Source organism: Chelon labrosus (genome assembly GCF_963514085.1).
Source record: "Chelon labrosus genome assembly, chromosome: 6".
NCBI classification, from domain to species: domain Eukaryota; kingdom Metazoa; phylum Chordata; class Actinopteri; order Mugiliformes; family Mugilidae; genus Chelon; species Chelon labrosus.
The window spans coordinates 20,544,511-20,558,830 of NC_140342.1; the positions used below are offsets into that span (position 1 = coordinate 20,544,511).

The 14,320-nt window shown below is 43.5% G+C and overlaps 1 protein-coding gene across 3 annotated transcripts in view; it reads left to right on the plus strand.

The window, feature by feature from the left end:
• Window positions 1-14,320, plus strand: part of LOC311489505 (receptor-type tyrosine-protein phosphatase mu) — a 155,241-nt gene that overhangs the window by 126,192 nt on the left and 14,729 nt on the right. For all 3 annotated transcript variants that reach the window (XM_084546618.1, XM_084546617.1, XM_084546619.1), the window contains exons 21-23: window positions 1,195-1,271; window positions 6,189-6,225; window positions 12,317-12,414. In XM_084546618.1, coding sequence (XP_084402744.1) covers window positions 1,195-1,271; window positions 6,189-6,225; window positions 12,317-12,414 — 212 coding nt within the window. The remainder of the gene's footprint in view (window positions 1-1,194; window positions 1,272-6,188; window positions 6,226-12,316; window positions 12,415-14,320) is intronic.

A 14,320-nucleotide genomic window follows, 5' to 3' on the forward strand; every position in this document is an offset into this window, starting at 1 on the left:
CGGGGGATGGCGCATAACGTGAAGGGTTAGGCAATGTTAAAAAATGTTGAATTTGAATGAATTCCAGTCACCTATATACGTGCTAGAGCCGAGCTGTGATGCCAATTTGCTAATTACTGATGATTGGAAAGTTCATTCTGACCCCCCCCCCCCCTTTAATCACCGCTGTCTCAGAAAAACCTTCAAGATCTACTTTGGCTGATTGAAGTCGATTTAAAGGTGCATTATGTAGCATTAGCATGCAAATGATGTAGAATCGCCACAGTTACCAAAGTTTCTTTTAGTATTTCGAGTCAAGGCAGACACGTCGTCTTAACTTTAACAGATTTCCCTGTTAAACATTATTGTTTGATGGTCTTATCGTGCAGCTCCTCTATCCTGTTCTCACATAGTGGCCTCATTAATATTACAACACCATAAGGCCTTAAGGTCCTGGTTTAGATCATAATTTTTGATCATAACTTTTTAGCTTTAATTTAAAATTTCTCATCATCAAGGTTTTAAGGTGACAGCCCCGTGCTGTTTGTAATGCATACTCAGCATAGCCAAAGCAAGTAGAGCTCCCCCTGGTGGCTGGCTGCAGTATAGGTCATAAGCTCCACCCCCTCCATGTTAGTGGGCGAAACTAAAACAATAAAATATAAGTCAAATCAATTTTATTTTATGTTTTTTTCACTTTTAGGTAGTTACCGTAATATTGATGCATGTTCAAGTGCCAATTTTTTGGATAAGCTTCGTTTTAGCTAGTTATTTTACGTTATAGAAACAGGATGTGGCATAATGGCGTCCACCCGTTGCCAAGCCAATTGCTCCGTAAACCGGACCGTGCTGCGCAGTCGCAAAGTCGCAAGATGGCGCTGCCCATATCCCCGGAAAAATAGCATCAGTTTGGCTAATGCAAGGAAGTGGCGACGCGTTGTCCATATTTATATACAGTCTATGCTACTCAGTCACATCATAACAGCTGTCTGTCAGCCATGTTGCATTTCAACAACTCCACTTTGTTTTGCATGATGCCAGTCTGGTCATGCTTTCAATCCTTTCCCACCTGTATTTGTCTCTTATAATTTCTCTCTCTATGCTTTTTTTTTTTCCCTGTCTGCCTGTATGTCCCTCTACCCCTTTTCTTCTCCTGGTGCCCTCGTTAATATGATTAATTCAACACTGGTTTCTTCCTCTCTGCCTCTCTTCCAGATGATCACTCCCGTGTCAGGCTGCAGGCCCTGGAGGGGGAACAGAGCTCCGATTACATTAATGCAAATTACGTTGATGTAAGTACACACACCAGCCAGCGCCACCAACGCAAAGGTCACTGCGCTTCCTCTCGGGGAGAGAGAGGGCGCTGGTGCCGCCGTCGCCGGGGAGCCGGGGGGGCAATGCGGCCCGTACCGCCTGTCCGTCACACGCGCAGAAAGAGCCACACATACACTTTGCCTTTATATTCAACTTTAGAAGGCTGCTGTAGCCGCTCTGTTCATTGGATATATTAAGAGAAATAAAGATCAGAGGCTGACAGCGCTGGGAGAGAAAAATAGCAAACCAGCTCGCAAGGGAAGCTTGGGTTATAGTTTTTGCTCTTTGCTTTGAACATTTGTAAAAATAAAAAAAAAAGCATTTTGAGAACAGAAAGAAGAAACAGATGAGATGTTCAGTGGATTATTATTTAGCACAGTTACATTCAACACAACTGGAGGAATACATTGAATACAAAACATTGCATTGCACATTACAAATAGAAAAGCACATGTATACATAAAGTTACAATTATTAGCATGGCTGTTAAAGGTGTTGCTTTTGTAACATTGCTATATTTTTTTGACATTAGCTTAAACAGCAAAATACACCGATCAGGCATAACATTATGACCACCTTCCTAATATTGTGTAGGTCTCCCTTGTGCCTCCAAAACAGTTGTGACTCATCAGAGAATGGACATGGGCCTTCTGAGGGTGTCCTGTGGTGTCTGGCAACACAATGTTGTTAATGGGGGGCCTTTGGGTCCTATGAGTTGAAGGGAGGGGCCTCTGTGGATCATCCCTCAGATACTTGATCAGTTTGGGATCTAGTGAATTTGGAGGCCAGGTCAACACCTTGTGATGTTCTTCATGTTTTTTTGAGTTGTTTCTGAACCATTTTTGTGTGTGTGCCTGTGTCAGGCTGCATCCTGCTGGGGATGGCTGCTGCCATCAAGGAGTGTCATTGCTATGGGGTGGGGGTGCCTGGTCTGGTCTAGGTGGGTGCTACATGTCTAAGTAACATCCACATGAATGAATGCCAGGTCCAGATGTTTCCCAGTAGAACAATGAATTGTCACGAAACGGTCGATGTTATTCACTTCTCCTGTCAGTGGTCATAATGTTATGCCTGATCGGTGTACATTCATTTTACAGCAGCAATAATTTAATGATGGATTACAGTTCAGTGAAGCCACTGGGTAAAAGCAAGGGGAGCTATTGTGTGAAAAGCCTTGAGAAGACATGTAAACTGTGATTTCTGTTTTAACAGTTACTCATTTGTATCCCCGTCCATCCACCCCAATCTCCTCTGTGAGATATTTTCCAGCGCAGTAAGAAAGTCTCTCTCCCGCCACGTTTGCTTTTCCAAGGGGAAAATCCTTATTCAAACAATTTCAGGGCGTTGATGGTCAGGAAATATAGATCATTTTTAACTTTTGAACAAACAGTTGAAGTTGTCATTTTTCTGTCTGAAGATGACAGATTTGAAAGTTTAAAGAACTGCGTTTGATCGTCTCTCCGCTTCATAGCCACATAAGGCGGCTTCCTACTTCTCTAATGTTAGACACCGAAAAACTCTCAAGGACACACCAGCGGTTCAAACTAGACCCAGCGTGTTTAGTAACACTTATAACCACAGCAGAGTGCTTGCAGCTCGGCTTTAACAAGCAACAGAGTGACTTAGCAAACCTTTACAGTAAGTAAAAGTCATTAAAAAGTGGCTTGAGACACAGCTCCCGTTGAAAACAAATCTACCTCACTTAGCGCACACTGTATAGAACCCCCTGATCTGACCTGATTTGCTGTTAATAGCAGTGTTAGTAGCGGGATGTGACCAATCACAGCAGCTCGCTGGCCTCTTTGAGCAGCTGCTTCCGCTTCATGTGTAATGGGCTGGTGATGCACCCGGCTCCCTAAGTGGTTTTCTGCTCTGGAGAGAACTCTCACTCCGTCTCCCATCCTCTCTCTCTTTCCCCCGCCCCTGTAATGTGGTAATTTGTAATCTCTTGTTACGCCTTCAAACATAAATTCATAATGCAAGGTGTGCCACGGCAAATGCGAGGGGCTTAAATTATTTACCTTTCCCACTATTCAGTTTATGGCCCATTATGCTGCAAAAAAGGGGCGCTGCGGAGAAGACTCCCGCAATAGAGAGGGTCCCATTATAAGATAAGGATACACGCATATTAAAGAGGGCCCTGATTGAAAAGGATTTCCACTGCTCTGCCAGCTTCATTGGAAAAGTACTTAGTAGAAACGCAGGCAGATGGGTAATGATGTTTTTGCTCTTCAGAAAGCTTTTTAACCCATCTAAAAGCTTGTCCTGCCCAATAAACTCTTATGTGTAGAACATTTCCCACAGTGTTTGTTGTTGTACTCTATTATACTGCAGATTATTTTGAGTCATGTACGAGTACGCAGAGCCATTCGGGTATGTTTCCCTTTCTCTGCAGCTGATTGAGTATTTTGATAAGCATTTAGGAGCCAAGGAAACAGAGTGTAATGGTCTGTTGGCTGCAAAGTTGTGTGCGTGTGCATATGTGTTTGCTGATGCTCTGTATTGTACACTGAAGTGATGGAGGGGTTTAACACGTTTGCAGGCATGCACGGAAAATCTGGGTGCTTGCCATCCTGCGTCCTCAATGTAAATCTTCCTTTTCAACTAATTGGTCTCAGCAAATAACATAAACTAGATTCTGCCAAACTCACTCTCAGCATCGAATACTTTTGTTTTTGCCAACATTGTCCGACTTGAGGCATAAAAGATGACATGCTTTTTGAGTATTTAACCAAAATCACAATCTGTAACTCTAACCAATTGCTCTTGAAGCCTAAAACGAACACACGCAGGATGCAGGAGGACAAACCTCGACCTTTGTGTGCCCACCGCTTTCTGGATTAATCCCGCATGGGGCCTCTACTGACCCACTGCTTATGGTAATTTGGTCAAACCCAGTTTCACTGAGGAATTACGCAGTGTCTAAATTTTGGCACGCAGCCCCCCCACAACTACATCTTTGGCTTGTGACCACTTTAAAACTAATCAATGTCTGCGTGAAACCTCTTCTCACAGGTTGGAGCTTACATTTGAAGTGTTCAAGTCATGATTGGTTTTATTTTTTTCTTGGGTTCAGTTTCAATTTGGAGGATTTTTAGAAGCCTGAAAAGGTATCCCGTAGTGGAGAGTTGACAAAAGACTTACCAATTTACTTAACCAGTGCATATATTTTTGTGACCTCTAAGTAAAAGAATAGGATAATAAGAAGGCACATTATTCCAATTGTAAATCCACTTTAAAGCCCTTAAAATTTCATCTGATATTGACTTTTGTTTCTGGTTCTTTATGAAATTTGTATTAAATTCAAATTGCTCAAGCCAACTGGCACAATAAATCTGCAGTGTTTGAGGTCCCTGAGGATGTGGGGCCTCCAGGCAGTTTCTTACTTTGCCTTTTATGAACAAACTTAATAATCTGGCATGCTGTTGTCATAGTTTAGAGAAAAAAAAATAAAAAAAAGATTGCCAGAGAACACAATGGAGACAGTACGTTCACTCCAAAATGTATTTGGCAAAGCGAATAAGTGGTATATAAACATATTTTCCAGGTGATAGGGCTGGGAACTCTGATTTGCAAAAGTGGGCTATTTAATGATATTCAAATTGAAAATACCAGTTCATGCCCACAGGCGAAAACAAGTCATGCTGCATATATTAGATATTCCACACTCAACTCTTACTGGAAAGAATGAATGTAAATGATCGCTGTAATAAGCAACGGAACAAAATACAAAGTGCACAGCACATGTTTAATTCCCCTTCAGTAATTTACACATCCCTGAAAATACAGCCTTTTTAATTAATAATTCCAGCATTGACATTTCTGTGTATTATCTCTTTGTGTTGATCATTAGAAATACTCTTCTTTTCCTAATGTAACATGCTCACAAAAAGCCGCAAGCCCATTCATAGTAAGCTCTACTCACCTGACAGTCACTGTCAGGGCCTTTCCTTTCTTTCTGCCTCTCCCTCTCTAATCCGACGGCGTACTGGGCCCCCACTTTACTTGACAGAGCGTACATGAAAGCACAAACAAATCTCCTCCTTAGTCCAAGAGATAAAGAAGTCATTAAAAATGGAGGACAGTTGAATAGCTGAAGGAGCCCTGTGGATGAGGGAGAGGGTGAGGAAAAATATCCTTTGTGTTCTTTCTGCCTTCATTGGAGGAGCGTTAATCACAGTCGAAGTTAAATTGAATATGAGTGAGATAAGCAGAGCAGCAGGGGCGGGTGGGAGAAGGGGGGCCGGGGGGGGGGGGCAATCAAGAGGAGGCTGGGCCGGAGGAAGAGCCTTTAAGTCCTAATGTTTTGTTTCCTGGCTCATATCTCTGGGGAGAGGACAAGGAATTGGACAAATAAAACTTGAAGGGATTAGAGTAATCCGTGAGACTAGGGGCCTATTGTGGAGATCAGTGCTGTTAGTTGTATCTTGGGGATTATCAACACTTTGGCTGCTTGCTGCAGAGGTGTGCCGCATATAGCATATGTGATGAGGAGGGCTTTTTTGCATCTTGCATCAGGCGGCGTCCTTTATGCACCGCTTTACGTCGCGCATCTTCTTTCAGTCGGTCAGATGTTGAAACAAAGAGCTCGGCGAGCGTTGAACGCCGCTTGTGAACAGACTACGCGGAGAATCGCACGCGTCTGCCGAAAAATGAAAAGCTGTAAATTGTGATTCCGTACGGTGTAAATCTAATCTGTTCAGTGATGTATGTAAGTTTGATGTAGAGATAAACTGAGTTTCCATGCAAAGAGCAAACCTCCATTGTCAGAAAACACTAAATATCAAAGACAGTGTGCATTTTAAGACACGAGTAACCTCATAACAGCTGTTGCTGTAGGCGCAGGCGGAAAGTAAAGTGTCTCTCATACTCCCGTCTTTTTTTTCTGCTTTTAGGGCTACCACAGGCCAAATCACTACATCGCCACCCAAGGTAAGAATAAAACTTTCTAAAAAATTGCACGGCTGTCTGGATTGGAATGTGTGGGCGGTGAGAATTTAAAGGTTGCCTGTTTGTTTGGGCGGACGGATGAGTGCAGGTGTTGACGACTACCTCTCTGAACATCCCCCCGTCGCTGTTTACATACGCTCCTGCAAACTACTCTTTGATGCTCAGTCAGGTGTGTGTTCGGGGAATCTGGTACTGCTCGGTGCGCACACACACACATGCACACACAAACACTTTTCCACACCTCTGAGCGAGCAGAGCAGAGCAGAGCGGCACACTTTCTCTCTGTCTCGTTCCTTCCATCGTTGGTGTGGGAGCGATTAATCAGCCAGACTGGGAGAAAGCTGAATAAATAAATGGATTAGCCGACATGTACAGGCACATTTTGTCACTGTTAATCTGGACGGCGGATTCGCAGAGCGAGGAGCACTTACCGTGACCCCAGAGGTTAAGTCTGATTGATGGTTAATTGTTATGAATTTTGCGTCGAGAGCCTCGCTCCCACGCAACGGGGCCGCATGCATGGGGATTTTGCGTACCACTTTAGAAAGAAAGAGAGAAATAAATAAATAAAACGACGGAGGAGAAAAAAGAAAGAGGCGTTTTCGCGAAGAGGCCTTAATGGATTCACAATCTGCTTTGGCGGAGCTGGGAGTTGCATAATTACCTGTTTATTAGTGCATCGCCTCTCTTCCTCAGTGTCTCAATTAAAACAACCCTCGGTTTGCTCTTACTTCAGAAAGAGATGGCATACCAATCAGGCGGCGGCCGCTCAGTCCGTGCGCGCGTGCGCCCGTATACCCACAGCACCTGCAGTGTGCCGCCTCGCGCTGACCGCCGAGTCAAAACCCTCAAAAGTAACCCGTCTGTCAAGAGCGGACGCTCTCCTGCGGGCCTTCGGTTCACCAAAAAAATTAAATAAATAAGCGCTTTAACAGGAGCAGTCAACTCTGAAAGAGTTACGACTGGATTATTATGACTTCTATAATTGTCCTAGAGTCATTAAGAGCTTTCCACATTTCATTTAAAAATATGCATATGGAGATCAGCAGTCAAAGAAATATTGCAGACAGAAGCCCTCTCCAAGATGAAAAGCTCGAGAAGCCAAACGTGTTTCCATTCAAGTTAATTAGCCCCTGTTTTCTCATCGAGTTTGCATAATACGTCCTCATTTCCCATCGACTGTATCGCAAGCACGATAAGGCTTTTCACTGTGTGGAGGCATCCAGAGTGGAGGTGTGTGTGTGTGTGCGCGCGTGTGGAAACATCTGTATTCTCCGGGAGAGCAGGCCCTTTTATAATTCATCATCAGCTCCGGCAGACTGACAGGAAGGAAGGCTCAGTCTGCTGACACTGAGGCAAAGAGCAGCCAGAGATGATAGGAGAGCCAGACACAGACCTGTCTCTCTCAGTCAGACAAACTGCATACTGTAGCACCTGAAAAGAGCACCTGGGCATTGGCACACTTGCTGAAAATGAGGAAGTAGTCTCTTCTCTCCCCCAGTAAAGTTTTCCAGTGACTGACACTTCCACTCAAGTCCGCCGGGACCAGCAGTAGCTCAGGAAATGATGAGACCCGGCAATAGTGCTGGATAAGCTAGAAAATCTTTGTCATAAATTGGTTGTGGAGGTGGTTGGGGTGGTGCTTAATATGGCAGACAGGTGGGGGAACGTTGTCCCAGTTCTCTTACGCTATAAACTACAATGACACTCATTAGTTTGGGGTTTATTGACGAGTCCCTTTGCTCTGTCAAGGTGACGACGGCAGGTAGAACAGCTGTCACTCCATAAAAGCCTCATCACCCAAGCTCTGCTCCTCATTATGTAGGTCAGTCTCTCATCCAGAGCTTTTTTTTTTTTTTTTTTTTTTTTTTTTGCTGCGGCAATACAACAACTATCTGTCGGTAATTCTCCAACGCCAACTGCAGCTCACCTACTTAGCAGATCGAGTGTATGTGCCTCAGCCCTCCCGGCATGCCGCCTTGCCTCTGTCCATTTTCACGTTCCGCAGATCGTTTAAATACTGATCAGACATGAGCTTCTCTTCCCGGTGGAGACTGCAAATTATGCCGGGATACAAACTGCTCTGATAAGTCCCTGCATCCTCCTGGTGATGTGGAATATATTCATGTCGCGGGAAAGGGTTCAATTTCATCAAGCTTTCCCCCTCCGGTCTTCTCCGCTCATCCCTCCCCCCCTCCTTCACGAGCGGCAAATGTCACCGGGAGCGCAAAAGTTTTATTATTTACAGGTTAACATCTCGGAGGCCCAAAGGGGGGTGAGGAGGTGGAGGCTTGGAAGAGTGAGAGGGAGCAAATCAATGATAAGTGAGTGTACATTATGCCAATGTGTGCTGCATGTAATATTAATAGGATAGAGGGGGAACATAGCGCGCCTGTTTGTCTGCGAGTGTGTATGCGCGCAATGTTGATCGGGAGTTCTGCGGCGTACCTGGCTGGGGGATTTCTACAGCTGTCACACTCCTTGCTCGTGAGGAGGAGCAGGCCTAGTCCCAAAACACAACGTCAGCTGCATTAGCTGTCTGACAGCTGGAAGTGGAGCGCCGACTGGTGCTCTTCTTCTGTGAAGTGCCTCCTCCAAACTTCTCCAACTAGGCACCACGCACGCTGTTCTACAAACGCTTCTCCCCGTCTTGTGGTTCCTCGAGTGAGCTCTCAGACTAATTTCTGTCAAGCAACCTGTAAGTCTTTGAGGGGAGTGTAAGTTTTCTCTTAGTACGGCTTGTTATCAATAGAATTTGTTCATTTTAAACGACTATTCTCATTTTTTATTATTATTATTTTAAATAAACCAGAAATGTATTTTTATTATTGGAAAATAATGAATAAAGTACATCAAGTTTGCCCATGTTCTATGTACACTTACACAGACAGTCACAGGGGGTTGAAGTCTATCCCAGCTGGCATCGGGCAAGAATGCCAGCTGCCAAGCATAGACTGTATATAAATATGGACAGTGCGCGCCCACTTCCTTGCATTGGCCAAACAGACAGTATTTTCCCAGGGATATGTGCGGCGCCAGTTTGGAGCCAGAGTCTGCACAGTGCGGTCCAAGAGTGGAGCCATGTGGAGCCACGTTATCGATGACCCGACCGCACTTTCGCTAGCTCTTAAGACTAACTCTCTTTTCAAACTTTTTGTTTCTTAAACCATTTTTCTGAGACGCCAGTATTGCAAAATAAAAAAAATCCTCAATTATAACTTATTAACCGTAGTGATATGTGTCAACTTGCTCCAGGGGATACGACAACTTTTGGATTTGAAGCTTATTTCTCACCAGTCGAAGAGAAGCAGTTCACCCGAAGTTTAGCTCAACTCTTGAAGCCGTCCACGACTTCAGCTGACGAAAGCTGTCAAACTGTTTACGTTTGAGATCTCTTTGTTCGCGTACTGTATATCTGTTCATCAAGAGTCACTTTACTTCCTCTTGAGTGCCATCAAGTCTATTGCTGCCCAGAAACTCACCCGTACCTATTCTCCATCTCTGTGTGCATATGGAAACATAAATTGGCTGGCTGAGGCTTGGCAGGAACCTGCCATTGGAAGATTTACCATATAATGGCAAGTGTTATTGTGTTACTGAAGTCCTACACACCAGCTGTCCTGCTTCTCAGTCAGCCTCTCCCAAACTTCTCGGCAGTGCGTATCCTCCCTCAGGGACACGTGTAGGAGGTAGAAGAGTGGGTGGTTCAATCAGGTTTGGTAGTTACTGGAGAGACTGGAAGTGACTGGAATTGGAGATTGAAGACCTACAGTTAAAACCAAGACACCAAAACATGCAAAGCAGAGGAAGTGTGAGAATACAAACGAAAAATATTGAGTAGCTTTGTTTCAAATGTCTAGATATCCATTTGGGATGTGAATAAGTCGCTAGTTCTTTCCTCAATTTTTCAAATATACAACTATTATTCTCCATAAAATGCTCCTGTCTTCCAAAAATGAGAGGCATTAACAGACTGGCAGCAGAATCCTGGCTGTGTAGTTGATGGCTGATTTTTAATCCTTCTTTTTTATACGAAGTCTTTTAAAGTTCATTGCAGAGTGTAAAAAAAGAAAAATAATAAATCAGATCGGATTTAAACCGTGTCACACAAGACTGAACATTTAGAGGCTAGAAAGTCAGGATGTGATGAGGCACCCCGGAAAGCAGATCAATCAAGTGAACAAAATGGTGATGACGCTTTTGTTGATGTCTTGAGGGAAATTAGGTTGCAGTAGGCATAAGCCATTAAAGCATGAACGGTACAATGATAGAAAATAACTGGGGTGTACTAGCTGTTCAAATCAAAACAACACAAACTAAAAATGACAAACTAATAACTCAATGTACTGTGTAGTGTATAAAAAGCACAAGGTTATTTTAAAAAACAACAATTTGATAAGCAGAATTTAATCAAGTAGCATTGTATACTACACAGTATAAGAAAAAAAAAGTTTAACTTGTCTTTGAACTCTGGGAACATCTTATCAGTTAAAAATATATATATTATTTTAAAGGGCCAGTGTACGGGATTTAGTGACACCTAGCTGTGATGTTGTAGATTGCATCCAACTGAATGCCCCTTCTAATTAGGAGAGTCTACTGCAGCTATCAGTGTTGGATATGGTGGTAGATAGTAAAGAACTCATTTAAATATTAACTTCTTTTGTTGGATGACTGTTAGATGAGGAAATCAGTGCCACTCTCATTTCATTTTAAGCTGGAAACTGCGCGAAACATCTAATTTCGGCTTTATCCTAAGCTAACAAATAGACTCCAAGAAGTTACGCTTCCAGGTCAAGAAGAAATCTTCAACAATTATTTATTTATACTTTTTTTGTTTACACAGGTTTCCTCTTAAAAAACAAGATTTTCTTATTAAATAGTAAACTTTAGAGTTGCAGGCAGGTGGATGTTGCTACGACCAGGTTATATGCTAAGATATTCCTTAAATGCATGCAAATATAGTACTTTTGATTGCAAGGTTGACATGTTTGCGTTGCCTCTGTCTTATTTACTGTAGAGGTGTCCTGATGGCCATGTGCATATTATCATTGTTTCCTACCTCCAAACTAAGAGATGAGATCAAGCACGAAACATGTCTCAGTTGTTTTGAAATCACAGTGCATGACCTGCTTTTTAACAGGTTTCCAAGGGAGGTTATTACATTTACTCACCACATATTGACAAGGAAGAAAAACACCAACGGTTTGTGTGTGTGTGTACGCGCGACATGTTGCGTCTCCGTGTGTGTCTGCATAATTCGTTATGTCTCCAGGTAATTTGGGCCATCGCAGGAGAATGCACAGTTGTAGAGATTTGCATTCACTAATTAATTTGTCAGAAGTAATTTTTTTTTTCCACTTGGTGCTTGATTAAAAACTAATATTAATAATTTTAATTAACCGGAATATTAATTAAATTCAACCCACAATTATTGCTCAGTGAAATTTTAAATATTGGAAGCGTTGAACGGTTCCCTGCTCGTTTATTTTGATGTGCGCCAGACGCAGGCCAGGTTCGGTTCGGTGGAAAGGGCGGTGCTGAACAGATGAGATGTGGTGGTAATTGCTTTGAGGTGTTCCATGCGCGCACATCCACATGCTTTTAGCTTCGTCTTTAAATTTCTGACTAATGCTGTATGGTAAATCTGTTGCAGAAAAAGCACTGGAAATGGAATTGGAATTTCTGCAGAAGCTGTCCTGTTGTTGTAGGACAGTGATGCAAAATATATATATATATATATATATGCATAGTTAGAGATTATCAGAAAAAAAAGAAAAAGATGGGAAATTATGTTGGAATTGCATGACTATTACGTAAGATAAACTGAGAAATATACAAAAGCATGTGTTTTATTTACTGGTTTGGAATCCATGGCTTCAACTGAGCAAAAATCATATTTCTGAAAGGTGTGCAGACAACTGTGTGCTTCCTTCCTCTTTGAATATGGCCGTTCCCTTGTCTGCAAAGTGTGGAGAATTTGAGTAAACCAAAACAAAATAATACTCAGGAATTTTAAGGTAGACGTGGAGAGAAAATGTAAAATTGTGTTCCCTCTCTCTGTCTCTCCAAGGCCCCATGCAGGAGACGGTCTTCGACTTCTGGAGGATGGTCTGGCAGGAGAACACGGCAGCCATCGTCATGGTGACCAACCTGGTGGAAGTGGGCAGGGTGGGTATTAATTACTCTCGAACCGCAGATCCCAAATAAGATCACCTTGCCCCCCCGGTCTGCTGACAGCCTGATTGTATCTGGAGGCAGAGGGAGACATCTTTTTTTTTTTTTTTTTTTTATTGTCTTTGAACACCAGCGCCCAGATGTTTCTGTGTATGTGCATGCACGCTGACTTATTGAAGCGTGAGACTCGCGTGCCGCCAGCTCTTTTTCCATCTATCTGATCAGTGAGAAGTGAGAAGAAACTGATTGATGGCCTTCATTACCAGAGAAGCAAACTGCTGTTTCATCTGAGTGGCTCTATAACAGGAGATTAGACTCCACTGGAGCCGCCAGGCTCTTCCAAGCCGAAACCTCTCTTAATGTTGTCCTCATTGGACAAAGGGGGACTGTTATTGAGCAGTGGGGACAGTTCATAATGTTTAAACTAATGGTAAAGCCATGACTTTTTTTTTTTTTGTTCTCTGCAGCATGTGGCCTGACTCAGGAAAAAAAAACACCAAGCCCTCCCTGCTCCAGTCCTAATTTGTTCCACTTAACTCTCGCTGTAGTTCCTCCTGGTTAGGTTATAATCAAGACAAAATGAAGGTCTTAACATACAGTGTAACGCTTTGACTGCCAGGGGATTTTCTCTAAGAATTTTAAGCACATTCACACTGAAAGCCCCTTAAATACAGGCACACCTTGATTTCGCTGATGTGCATTTTTTGGTGAGGCTTAAATGTAGCAGAGTTGATAATGATTCATGGGCCCATCTCTAGGTACCTCATTAGGCCTTTCCTCTACAGTAGCTGAGCCCATCCCACCCCGCCCCACACCTTCTCCGCACCTGCTTAGCTGCGGTGGCGTCCTCGGCGGGCCCCGGCCCCCAAACCGTCTGTTATATGATCCTTGTCCAATGGCGGGCGGTAGGCACAGTTGGTCACAGTGACGGTGGCTCCACAGAGGGCCCCATAAAATCACTCCGCCATATCACAGTGGGCCATCTGCTCGGCGCAGTTGCTGATGAACTCTGGGAAATCCTGGCACGCACACACTCGCACACAGCCGCCGTCCCGCTGCTGTCACACACACACGCACACGCGCGCGGGGCGGCGCTCGGCGCACTTTGATGTACGAGAGATTTGGTTTGGAAGTTAGTGTGCTGATGTGTGTGATGAGGTGACGCTCCGTGTGCTTCTCTTCCATAGAATTTATCCATATGAGTGGACGAGTTTAGAAGCCGCGTACACACAGTCGCATGCTCATAAAGTGTGCCCACACAAAAGAACATCTGTGTCGACGCTGGCATATTTTAGCCCAAAGGCTAATTCCCCCCCCAAACCAGGCGCCTGATTCAGAGTGATCTAATAAGGTAATGGCTTTTGCCTAATTCAATCTGGCTGGAAGCGGACGGTGGATTTGTGATTGTCATCAAGGATTAGTCATCGGGGGTGTCAGAGAGAGAGAGGGACCTTAAAGTCCCCCACTGCCTGTGTCATTCCACGAACCAAAATCTCATTTCATTCGTAATCAGCGCATAGACGCCAGAAATGAAAATTGAATCTACTTGTGGCTGATGTCGCATTTATCCCTCATCAAAAATTATCATTCTCTGATATACCTCCGTGATCTCAATCTCTATTACCAGCCTTACTCCCCCAGTATCAACAGTTTAATTGAACAGGGGGAAATGGAGGGGAGGGGAGATGGGGTAATTTTACACTCTTATGATACCTAATACAAGTAATATTTCCAGTGGGGTGTTTTAGATTTCTGTTGGGAAATCTGTTTTAAACAGCTGAAGGTTTATTATTTCACATCATTATTGGATTGTCATTATATCTCCCTCATTCAATTGTGGCACACTATTTCTTTTTTTTTTTTTTTTTAAATGTTTTGTCCTATTTCTCCGCGCCGGTAG